Source organism: Stegostoma tigrinum, chromosome 27, assembly GCF_030684315.1.
Source record: "Stegostoma tigrinum isolate sSteTig4 chromosome 27, sSteTig4.hap1, whole genome shotgun sequence".
Lineage (NCBI taxonomy): Eukaryota > Metazoa > Chordata > Chondrichthyes > Orectolobiformes > Stegostomatidae > Stegostoma > Stegostoma tigrinum.
This window is the reverse complement of record NC_081380.1, coordinates 48,949,223-48,961,915: the sequence shown is the minus strand read 5'-3', so window position 1 is coordinate 48,961,915 and position 12,693 is coordinate 48,949,223. Positions and strand designations below refer to the sequence as shown.

The 12,693-nt window shown below is 49.1% G+C and overlaps 1 protein-coding gene across 1 annotated transcript in view; it reads left to right on the top strand.

Annotated features, from left to right (window-relative positions):
* Positions 1–9,716: 9,716 nt before the first annotated feature.
* Positions 9,717–12,693, top strand: part of abr (ABR activator of RhoGEF and GTPase) — a 186,536-nt gene continuing 183,559 nt past the window's right edge. The window contains exon 1 of the mRNA XM_059655342.1: positions 9,717–10,904. Within this exon, the coding sequence (XP_059511325.1) occupies positions 9,776–10,904 (1,129 nt within the window). The 5' untranslated portion in view covers positions 9,717–9,775. The remainder of the gene's footprint in view (positions 10,905–12,693) is intronic.

The following is a 12,693-nucleotide window of genomic DNA, read 5'->3' as shown; positions in this document are numbered from 1 at the left end:
TTTCTGCTAATGCAAACGATCTTTAGCCTGTCCCCTCTAATTCTTGTTCTTCCATCAGTAGGAACAATTTCTCTCTATCTACTCTGCACATGATTTTGAACACTTTGATCAAATCGCACAACAGTCTTTTCTCTAAGCAAAGCAGGCCTACCTTTGCCAAACTGTTTAAGTACCTGAAAGTCCTCTTCCCAGGCACCATTCTCGTGAAACTTTTCTTAACTTTTTCTGAAGCCTTCTCTCCTCTAAAGTGTGGTGCTCGACTGGTACAGCATAGCAGCTGAGGCTGAATCAGTGTTTTATGTTAATGCACTTTCCTTCCTTTAATATTCTATAGCTCTATTAGTAAAGCCCAAGAAAATACATAAGGCAGTTAGGATGTTCTGTGAGTGTCACCTTAGCCAGTAGGATGCCCACATCCAGTGAAATATTTTAAATGCACCTGCCACTTATCCACCAATTTGACAAATTTGTTGTATATCCTTTTGAAGTTCTGCAGTAACCTCCCCTCAGTTCATGATTCTTCCAATTTTTGTATCATCCACAAATTTTAACGTTGTGCTTTGTACACAAAGGCCTAGGTTATTAATAGATATCTGGGTGAAAAGTTTCCCTGACAGTTATCCCTGTGGCCCCCTATAAATGTTCCTCCAGTCTGAAAGCCAACCATTAACTATTGTTTTCTGATTCCTGTCCCTTATCCAAATTTATACCAACATTGTTGCTGTCCCTTTTTCTTTTATAAATTGTATCAATTCTGTTGTGTGGCATTACATCTAGTATCATTTGAAAGTCCATGTACATCATACCAATGGCATTTCCCCCATCAACCTTTTTCTCTTAACTAACTTGAGTTTTTTGCAATAATAAGCTCAATTAACATGCTTCTTGTCCAAGTAACTATTCACTTTTTTTAAGTTTCCCCATCACAGAAATTAAACTGACCTACAGATATAGATCTTGTCTTTTCACATGAGTGAGAATGATTGATTCTGTTGGAATGTCCGGCTGGTTGAGGATTGTGTTAGGACTAGCAAGATGGTTGATGATTGTATTGGGGAATTTTGGGCTGGACAAGGATTGTGCTGGGACTGTCTGGCTAGATGAGGATTTTCAAGGTGATCAAGCAAGATTGGTCTATGTTGTTGGACATCACAAGTTGTGTTACCATTAATTCTGTCCGAAGGTTTCTCTGTTTTATTCCAGTCTGAGTAGAGTGGAAGTCGGTTAGCTCAGTTTGGTGGGTGGCCAGAGTGATGGTTTTGATTTAATGTTGTCACATGTAACTGAGTACAGTGAAAAAGTTTGTTTTGTGTGCAGTACAGGCAGATCATAACATACAAGGGCACACAGATCAAACCGTGTTTAGACAGAGCGAGGCATACAAGGTTACAGCTGCACAGGAGGTGCACAAAACAAAGATCAACTTTAGATTCAGCAGTCTAATAACAGCAGGGAGGTTGAACCTGTTGGTACATGTGTTTTAAGATTTTGTCTATTCTGCCTGATGAAGAGGTTATAACCGGGGTCTTGTTGCTGTGGAAAAGCAGCCAAAGAAATGTAAATGGAGACCACGGATGGGAAGTTGGCCTCTGATGGTTTGGGCTGTGCACACAACTTTCTGTAGTTTCTTGCGATCCTGGGCAGAGCAGTTGCCGTACCAAGCTGTGATACATCCAGTTAGAATGCTTTCTATAGTGCATCTGTAAAAGCTGGTGAGGGTGCTTTTTAGACATGCCAAATTTCCTAAGCTGCCTGAGGAAGAAGAGCTGCAGGTCCAATACCCACGCTAGCTGAGATTAGCATGAACGTTCTGTCTTCTCAACCTCTCCTCTCCTGAGGCATGTTGACCCTCAGGTTAAACTACCATCAGTTGTCTCTCTGTGTAACAAGAGAACTGCCCTCCAGATCACTAGAACTATTAGGACTTTATCTTTTTATAGGTAAAGTCAATATACCTAAACTCTGATACTACTGCATTAAAAAAATTTTAATTGTACAATTGAATGCCTGATTCCAAATAAATCCATGTTTTAGTTTTTCATGATTCGGAGCTGATTATGCACCTCAGATGTTTGGTTTCAAAGTACAACATTTTCTTAAGTTTAGAATATTTTGCTGGGTGACAGAAGTTTCTGAGATTGTCTGATCTCTGTCAGAAAGAGAGCACTTTACTATTAGTCAGTCAGTATCTTCAGAGCACAGTGACTGATTTGGTAGCAGGGCAGTCAGCCAACAGCCCACATTCTCAGATAACAGGGTGTCGAGTTGGATGAACACAGCCGGCCAAGCAGCACTGGAGGTGCAGGAAAGCTGTCGTTTCGGGTCTGGACCCTTCTTCAGAAAAAAATCTTTCTTTTCTGAAGAAGGATCCAGACCTGAAACGTCAGCTTTCCTACTCCTCTGGTGCTGCATGGTCAGCTGTGTTCATCCAGCTCTACACCTTGTTATCTCAGATTCTGCAGCATCTGCAGTTCCTACTATCTCTGAATCAGCCCACATTCTCAGCCAGCCACACAAATTTTGTCTGCAGATGGCTCCTGATACCAGCTGAGCTACTAACCTTGAAAGTATTACTCTCTGAAGAGCAATTGTGCATACTCCCTGCAGGTTATCTCATCAGTGTCCACAATGGCAGTGAGAAAACATTTCTTGTTAAAAACATTATTTTTGGGCTTGGTATAGTTGATGGTGGGGAAGAGTCAAAGAAGGGGAATGTGTAGACTGAAAGGTGCAGGACCAAGGTGAGAAATGGAAAATTAAGAACATCGGAAAGCAGAACAGAGCTAGAGCATTCAACTCCTTCAACCTGCTGTGTCATTCAAGATGATCATAGCTGATGTTGGGTTTCAACTCCACTTTCTTGCCTGCTCCCTCTTTCCCTTGATTCCTTGCAAGACCAAATGTCTGGCTTAATTTAAACTGTTTAATAATGGAACAACGCCAAACTACAGAGTACAGAATTTGAAATATTTACAACCTGTCAAAGAGGTATATTTTCCTCTAACGCTGCTGATCGGTCCTTTATCCTGAGAGTGTTACCATATGCTCTAGATTCCCCAGCCAGGGGAAAGCAACCTCTGTGTCTACCCTGTTAAGCCCCTTCAGATTTACTCTGTTAAATTCCAATGAGCCAGTCTGATGAATGTGAGCTGTGCAGTCTCCAATACAAGTATATCCTTCCTTGGATATGGAAACCAAAACAGTGCAGACTACTCTAGATGTGGTCTTGCTGAATCTCTCTCAGAATTGTAGCAAAACCTCTTTATACTTGTATTCCACTCCCCTTGCAATAAAAGTCAATGTGCCATTCATTATTTCAATTACATGCCGTAACTAAATGCTAATTTTGTATTTCTTATAAGATCACACACATTTTTCTCCGTACACTAACATTTAGAAGCAAAAACGTTCCTCTTCTATTCTTGCGACCAAAATGAATCACTTTACACTTCCCAACACCATATCCCATCTGCCATCATTTTGCTCACTTACTTATAGCTTCTTTGTGTCCTCTTCACAGCTTACCTTCCAGCTCAGCATTGTATTGTCAACAAACAGAGATACATTATTCTCTTGTTTCATCTGTAGTTATTAATGTAAATAGCATTGATCCTTGCAGCAATTCACAGGTTACAAGCTGCCAATATTAAAATGCCCATTTTATCCCTACTTTCTGGTTCCTGTGTTAGCCAATCTCTGATCTATGCTGCTTTATTACCCTCATTTCCTGAGGCCTCATCTTGTGTATTAATTTGTATTGTAGTACATTATTCAAATGCCTTTTTGGAAATCTATGCAGATCATAAAACTGGCCCTTCTTTGTCTACCCTATCACTTTATCCTCAAAAACTCTTGATACATCTGTCAAACGCTATTTTCCTTTTGTAAAACGGTAATTTTTAGGTGTGTTGTTAAGTGGGGGTGACAGCCTAGTGTTATTGCAAGACTATTAATCCAGAGACCCAGGTAATGTTTAAAGTTTTGAGAAGATTTGTAGCTTGAGTTGTGAATGAGGTTGTAGACATGCTCTCCGAGCCGGTGTATTTGGTTGCAAATGTTTCATCACCCTGCTAGGTAACACCATCAGTGCGCCTCTGGTGAAGCAAACCGAGGCATATAAATAACAGGTGGGACAGAACACTGACGCTTCACCGGAGGCACGCTGACAATGTTAGCTAGCAGGGTGATGAAACGTCTGCAAACAAACTCCCCATCTGCCATGGCAGGATTTGAACACAGATCTGCAGAACATTACCTGGGTGAGATTGTAGACTTGCTCACTGTGCCAGTGTGTTTGATTCCAGGCATTTCGTCACCCTGCAAGTAACATCATCAGTGTGCCTCTGGTGAAGCGTCGGTGTTCTGTCCCACTTGTTATTTATATGCCTCGGTTTGCTTCACTGGAGGCACATTGATGGTGTTACCTAGCAGGGTGATGAAACATCTACAACCAAACACACTGGCTCGATGAGCATGTCTGCAACCTTACCCAGGTAATGTTCTGTGAATCCGTGTTCAAATCCTGCCATGGCAGATGGTGGAATTTGATTTGAATAAAAATCTGGAAATAAGAGTCTAATGATAACCGTGAAACCAGTGTCGATTTGTCTGTGAGGAAAAGCATCTGGTTCACTAATGCTCTTTAGGGAAAGAAATTACCTAGTCCAGTCTACGTGTGACTCCAGACCCAGTGTGGAGTGGGCAATAAATACTGCCTGATGTCCATGTCCTGTGAATGAGTTTTAAAAAAAAGCTTCACTTAACCACAGCTTCCAGATTTTTTCCAATGATTGATGTCAGGTTAACTGTTTATGGTCCATTGTTTTCTTTCTTCCCTCCTTTCCTGAATCTGTTGACATCTGTTTCTTTGGGACCATTATAAAATCGAGGAAGATCGGTGCTTTTAGAATTTGTAGATGTAGACTGTTAATTCCTATGGATTTGTTAGTTTAATCCTTTCCACTTCTCCAGTATCTTTCTCCTGCTGATATTAATTCCTTCATTCTTGGGAAGAGGATTTGATTGCGAAGGCATATCAGGGGCTGTGTACACTGGTCTGTATTTGGATGCTAAGTGAGTAGTACAGACTATCATATTGACACAAAAAGATGTGTCAAGAGTTCACTGTTAATCATGATTTGTTGGGGAATCATTATTCCCAATTCTTACAGAAGCACTTAAAGAACAAATGATCATTTTCCAGCAGTCCTGTTCTCTGCTTTGTCTGTAGTTTCAGAAACTATCTACGAACTGAATTAATAATAGTGTGAGGGTTCTTTACTCGGAGAGTGGTAAGGGTCTGCCAATGTAGTTAACTCAGCCACATTAGGGGTATTTAAACAGTCCTTGGATAAGCATATGGATAATGATGGGATAGTGTAGGGGGAGGGGCTTAGATTAGTTCACAGGTCGGCACAACATCGAGGGCCGAAGGGCCTGTTCTGCACTGCATTGTTGTATGTTCTATGAAACAGCTCCTATTCAGCAGTAGGCACAAGTCCAAATCCACACACTCAGCTTCATTATTCTGAAAGATGCATTCCCTTGAAGTACAATATAGCTAATTTGTAGTAGTTAATAAATTCCCAGTCCCAAGGGAACTGGGATCTCATTTCCATGCAGTTCTGATCAAATCCATCTTGAGCATTATGTCCAGTACAGATCAGACGCACTTTGAATAGTCCAGTTCTGGCAACGGAGGCATGGTGGACAGAATTTCTGGAGGCGGTGTAGAGAGGGTTTGCCACCAGGTGGAACCCCAGGGTCATGATGGGAGTTTTAAAAAAGGAGCTTGGGGCTTTTTAACCTGGAAAGGAGCTGATTTTATGAGGAGATAGTAAGGTTCACTGGAAATGAGTAGCTCAAAGAATTATTTCAAATGAAATAGTACATTAGCACAGAACATTACAGCACAGTACAGGCCCTTCAGCCCTCGATGTTGTGCCAACCTGTCATACCGATCTCAAGCCCATCTAACCTACACTATTCCATGTACGTCCATATGCTTGTACAATGACGACTTAAATGTACCTAAAGTTGGCGAATCTACTACCGTTTTTATTCCTTTTTTCTTTTTTATGTAAAAACCCGGAATAGGAGCCTCATGGCCATCATGCAACCCTATCAATGTCTGGTTCACCAATGTCCTTTAGGGAAGGCAATCTTATATCTGTACCTGGCCTGCCTACATGTGACTCCAGGCCCACAGCGATGTGTTCGACTCTTCCTGTTTGATAGCTTCACCAGGTTGACACTTCATTTTTAGGAATGCCTGGTGCATTCAGAGATAACACAGTGTGGAGCTGGAAGAACACAGTAGGAGGAGTGTCACTCATAACTTTGGGGCTGATTACCACGGGTTTCTGTGGTCAACGCCTAGCACTGGACACTGGCAAGCAGTCAAACTTTGGGAATCATTTAAGAAAGAATTCAGTAAGCCAATAGGGAAAGGTGGGTTCTCTGAACCGTCAGTGGTAATTCCTCCATTCAAGAAAGGAGAAAGTTTCCTGGCTTTAGTCCATCAGCCTGTTTGCCTCACGTCTGTTATTGGGAAAATACTAGAATTTATTTCTAAGTGAGGGTGTAGCAGAGAATTGAACATTTTAATGCAATCGGAGATGGTTTTGTGAAGGGAAAATCATGATCGACTAATTTATAAAAGTCCTTTGAAGAAGTAACAAGCAATGTAGATGAAGGTTAAACAGTGCAAGTGCTAAGCTAAAGATTTGCAGAAGACTTTTGACATGGTACCACTTTAAAAAAATGTTACTGCACAAAGTAAGAGTTGATGGGGCTTGTATAGAACATAGGAAGCAGTAAACAGGCAGGGACAGGGTGAGTCTGTGAGAGAGAGATGGAGGCAGGTACAGGGTAAGTCTGTGAGAGAGAGAGAGAGCGGCAGTAGACAGGCAGGGACAGGGTGAGTCTGTGAGAGAGGGGGGCAGGAGACAGGCAGGGACAGGGTGAGTCTGAGAGAGAGGGGGGCAGGAGACAGGCAGGGACAGGGTGAGTGTGTGTGTGTGTGTGTGTGTGTGTGTGTGTGTGTGTGTGTGTGTGTGTGAGAGAGAGACAGGCAGTAGACAGGCAGGGACATGGTGAGTCTGTGAGAGAGAGAGAGGGGCAGTAGACAGGCAGGGACAGGGTGAGTCTGAGAGAGAGGAGGGCAGGAGACAGGCAGGGACAGGGTGAGTCTGAGAGAGAGGGGGGCAGGAGACAGGCAGGGATGGTGAGTCTGAGAGAGAGGGGGGGACAGGGACAGGGTGAGCCCGTGAGGGTAGGGACAGGGTGAGTCTGAGAGGGGGGAGGTGGCACAGGGTGAGCCTGTGAAGGTGGGAGAGGGTCAGGGTGAGCCTGTGAGATTGGGGACAGGAACAGGGTGAGCCTGTGAGGGTGGGGACAGTGTGAGTCTGTGAGAGACTCCCACTTCCGACAGACAAAGGGGGTGGCCATGGGCACCCGCATGGGCCCCAGCTATGCCTGCCTCTTTGTAGGTTACGTGGAACAGTCCCTCTTCCGCACCTACACAGGCCCCAAACCCCACCTCTTCCACCGTTACATTGATGACTGTATCGGTGCCGCCTCTTGCTCCCCAGAGGAGCTCGAACAGTTCATCCACTTCACCAACACCTTCCACCCCAACCTCAAGTTCACCTGGGCCATCTCCAACACATCCCTCACCTTCCTGGACCTCTCAGTCTCCATCTCAGGCAACCAGCTTGTAACTGATGTCCATTTCAGGCCCACTGACTCCCACAGCTACCTAGAATACACCTCCTCTCACCCACCCTCCTGCAAAAATTCCATCCCCTATTCCCAATTCCTCCGCCGCATCTGCTCCCAGGATGAGGCATTCCACTCCCGCACATCCCAGATGTCCAAGTTCTTCAAGGACCACAACTTTCCCCCCGCAGTCAAGAACGCCCTTGACCGCGTCTCCTGCAACACATCCCTCACACCCCGCCCCCGCCACAACTGCCCCAAGAGGATCCCCCTTGTTCTCACATACCACGCCACCAACCTCCGGATACAACGCATCATCCTCCGACACTTCCGCCATCTACAATCCGACCCCGCCACGCAAGCCATTTTTCCATCCCCACCCTTGTCTGCTTTCCGGAGAGACCACTCTCTCCGCGACTCCCTTGTCCGCTCCACACTCCCCACCAACCCCACCACACCCGGCACCTTCCCCTGCAACTGCAGGAAGTGCTACACTTGCCCCCAACCTCCTCCCTCACCGACATCCTAGGCCCCAAGATGACTTTCCATATTAAGCAGATGTTCACCTGCACATCTGCCAATGTGGTATACTGTATCCACTGTACCCGGTGTGGTTTCCTCTACATTGGGGAAACCAAGCGGAGGCTCGGGGACCGGTTTCCAGAACACCTCCACTCGGTTCGCAATAAACAACTGCACCTCCCAGTCGCGAACCATTTTAACTCCCCATCCCATTCCTCAGACGACATGTCCATCATGGGCCTCCTGCAGTGCCACAATGATGCCACCCGAAGGTTGCAGGAACAGCAACTCATATTCCGCTTGGGAACCCTGCAGCCCAATGTTATCAATGTGGACTTCACCAGTTTCAAAATCTCCCCTGCCCCCACTGCATCCCAAAACCAGCCCAGCCTGTCTCTGCCTCCCTAATCTGTTCTTCCTCTCACCCATCCCTTCCTCCCACCTCAAGCCACACCTCCATTTCCTACCTACCACCTCATCCCACCTCCTTGACCTGTCCGTCTTCCCTGGACTGACCTATCCCCTCCCTACCTTCCCACCTATACTCTCTCCACCTATCTTCTTTTCCCTCCATCTTCGGTCCGCCTCCCCCTCTCTCCCTATTTATTCCAGTTCCCTCTCCCCATTCCCCCTCTCTGATGAAGGGTCTAGGCCTGAAACGTCAGCTTTTGTGCTCCTGAGATGCTGCTTGGCCTGCTGTGTTCATCCAGCTCCACACTTTGTTATTAGGGTGGGGACAGGGACAGGGTGAGCCTGTGAGAGGGGGACAGGGACAGGGTGAGCCTGTGAGAGGGGGGCGGGGACGGGGACAGGGTGAGCCTGTGAGGGTGAGTCAGTGAGGGTGGGGACAGGGACAGGGTGAGCCTGTTAGGGTGGGGACGGGGACAGGGACAGGGTGAGGGTGGGGACGGGGACAGGGTGAGGGTGGGGGGGGACAGGGTGAGGGTGGGGGGGGACAGGGTGAGCCTGTGAGGGTGGGGAGAGGGACAGGGTGAGCCAGTAAGGGTGGGGGCAGGGGCAGGGACAGGGTGGGGGGGACAGACTGAGTCGATGGGGATGGGGGGGACGGGGACAGGGTGGGGGGACAGAGTGTGAGTCGGTGGGGGGGACGGGGACAGGGTGGGGGGGACAGACTGTGAGTCGGTGGGGGTGGGGGAGACAGAGTGTGAGTCGGAGGGGGTGGGGGGGGACAGAGTGTGAGTCGGAGGGGGTGGGGGGGGACAGAGTGTGAGTCGGTGGGGGTGGGTGGGACGGGGACAGGGTGGGGGGGACAGAGTGTGAGTCGGTGGGGGTGGGGGGGGGACGGGGACAGGGTGGGGGGGACAGAGTGTGAGTCGGTGGGGGTGGGGGGGGGACGGGGACAGGGTGGGGGGGACAGAGTGTGAGTCGGTGGGGGTGGGGGGGGGGCCGGGCCGGGAGAGGGAGGGCCCCGTGTGGGGCCGGGCCTGACCTGACCTGCCCCCGGGGCGGGGAGAGGGAGGGCCCGTGGGGCCGGGCTGCCAGCAGAGGCCGAGGCCGAGGCAGTGGGACGGGGATGTGGGACCCGGACGAGTTCGAACGGCAGTGGATGAGGGAGTTCCCGGGGGGAGAGGCCCCGGTTCCCCGCCTCCAGCTGCACTCTGTGTCCGAGCTGGAGGCCGAGCTCCGGCGGAGTGAGGAGCGGCTCCGGGCCGGCCAGCAGCTCCTGGCACGGGAGAAGTTCAAAGTGATTTACCTGCAAACAGTGCTGGAGCGGCAGAGGCCCGGGCCCCGGCCCCAGGGAGACAGTCCCCAGGGTCAGGGAGACAGAGCGCTGGGTCAGGGGGACGGGGACGGTCCCCTGGGGCAGGGGGACAGAGCGCTGGGTCAGGGGGACGGTCCCCTGGGTCAGGGGGACAGAGCGCTGGGTCAGGGGGACGGGGACGGTCCCCTGGGGCAGGGGGACAGAGCGCTGGGTCAGGGGGACGGTCCCCTGGGGCAGGGGGACAGAGCGCTGGGTCAGGGGGACGGGGACGGTCCCCTGGGGCAGGGGGACAGAGCGCTGGGTCAGGGGGACGGGGACGGTCCCCTGGGTCAGGGGGACAGAGCGCTGGGTCAGGGGCTAAGTGACAGACCCCCAGGTCACAGGGACGTGGACAGACCCCCGGGTCAGGGGGACGGACTCTTGGGCCAGGGGGAGAGTGACAGACCCTTGAGTCATGGAGACAGAGACAGACCCCAAGGGGAGGGGGACAGACCCCAGGGTCAAGTGGAGGGGGAGGAGAGAGCCCTGAGTGAGGGGGAGACACACCCAGGTGAGGGGGAGAGAGAGGAGACACCCCCAGGTCAGGGGGAGACGGCCCGGGTTGGGAAGGTTCATGGGGAATGCAATCCGTGCCATGGGGAGGGAGACCTGAATGCGGGAGAAATGAACCTCAACCAGGGAGAGGTGCCGCTGAGCCAGGAAAGCAAGGAGGATATAGATAGTGAGCAAGATTCTGTCTCTCCAAACCTGAGTCATCCAGGGCCAAGCTGCCTACGGAGGGGCCACAGGGTAAACCGAATCCGGAATGGCAGTGGATCCCCTGTTGGAAGCCCCAGGTTGAGGAGACGCCAATTCTTGACAGTTCCACACGACTCAGAACGAGCTTCCAGTGGAGCAAGTGATGGATACACCAGCTCGGAGCATGAGGACTGGAGTTCAGGTGAGAGAAAGTGAAGAAAATGAAAAATAGTAGTGGAGATTGGTGGGGTCATGTCTGTCACTGTGTAACACTGGGGTACAGTACTGGTGGGGACAGGTCTGTCACTATGTAACACCCGGGGACACAAGACCATAAGACGTAGGAGTGGAAGTATTCAGCCCATCAAGTCCAGTCCACCATTTAAATCATGGCTGGGCATTTCAACTCCACTTCCCTGCACTCTCCCCGTAACCCTTGATTCCTTGTGAGATCAAGAATTTGTCGATCTCTGCCTTGAAGGCATCCAACGTCCCGGCCTCCACTGCACTCTGTGACAATGAATTCCACAAGCCCACCACTCTCTGGCTGAAGAAATGTCATCTCATTTCCGTTTTAAATTTACCCCCTCTAATTTTAAGGCTGTGCCCCACGGGTCCTAGTCTCCCTGCCTAACGGAAACAACTTCCTAGCGTCCACCCCTTCTAAGCCATACATTATCTTGTAAGTTTCTATTAGATCTCCCCTCAACCTTCTAAACTCTAATGAGTACAATCCCAGGATCCTTAGCCGTTCATCATACGTTAAACCTATCATTCCAGGGATCATCCGTGTGAATCTCCGCTGGACACGCTCCAAGGCTAGTATGTCCTTCCTGACAGTACTGACGGGGTCAGGTCTGTCACTGTTTAACACTGGTGTACAGTACTGGTGGGGACAGGTCTGTCCCTGTATAACACTGGGGTACTGTACTCATGGGGACAGGTCTGTCCCTGTATAACTCTGGGGTACAGTACTGGTGGGGACAGGTCTGTCCCTGTATAACACTGGGGCACAGTACTGGTGGGGTCATGTCTGTCCCTGTATAACACTGGGAGACAGTACTGGTGGGGACAGGTCTGTCACTGTGTAACACTGGGGGACAGTACTGGTAGGACAGGTCTGTCACTGTGTAACACTGGGGTACAGTACCGGTGGGGACAGGCCTGTCACTGTCTAACACTGGGGTCTAGTACTGGTGGGTCAGGTCTGTCACTGTGTAACAATAGGCAATAGGTGCAGGAATAGGCCATTCCGCCCTTCGAGCCAGAACCACCATTCATTATGATCATGGCTGATCATCCACAATCAGTATCCTGTTCCTGCCTTATCCCCATAACCCTTGATTCCACTATCTTTAAGAGTTCTATCTATCTCTTTCTTGAAAGTATCCAGAGACTTGGCCTCCACTGCCTTCTGGGGCAAAGCATTCCATATATCCACCATTCTCTGGGTGAAGAAGTGTCTCCTCAACTCTGTTCTAAATGGCCTGCCCCTTATTTTTAAACTGTGTCCTCTGGTTCTGGACTCCCTATCAACGGAAACATGCTTCCTGCCTCCAGAGTGCCCAATCCTTTAATTATACGTCTCAATCAGATCCCCTCTCATCCTTCTAAACCCAAGCATATACAAGCCCAGTCACTCTAATCTTTCAACATATGATAGTCCCGCCATTCAGGGAATTGACCTTGTGAATCTACGCTGCACTCCCTCAATAGCAAGAATGTTCTTCCTCAAATGGAGACCAAAACTGCACACAATACTCCAGGTGCAGTCTCACCAGGGCCCTGTACAGCTGCAGAAGGACCTCTTTGCCCCTGTACTCCATTCCTCTTGTTACGAAGGCCAGCATGCTATTAGCTTTCTTCACTGCCTGCTGTACCTGCATGCTTGCTTTCATTGACTGATGTACAAGAACACCTAGATCTCGTTGTACTTCCACTTTACCTAACTTGTCTCCAGTTAGATAGTAATCTGCCTTTTGTTCTTGCCA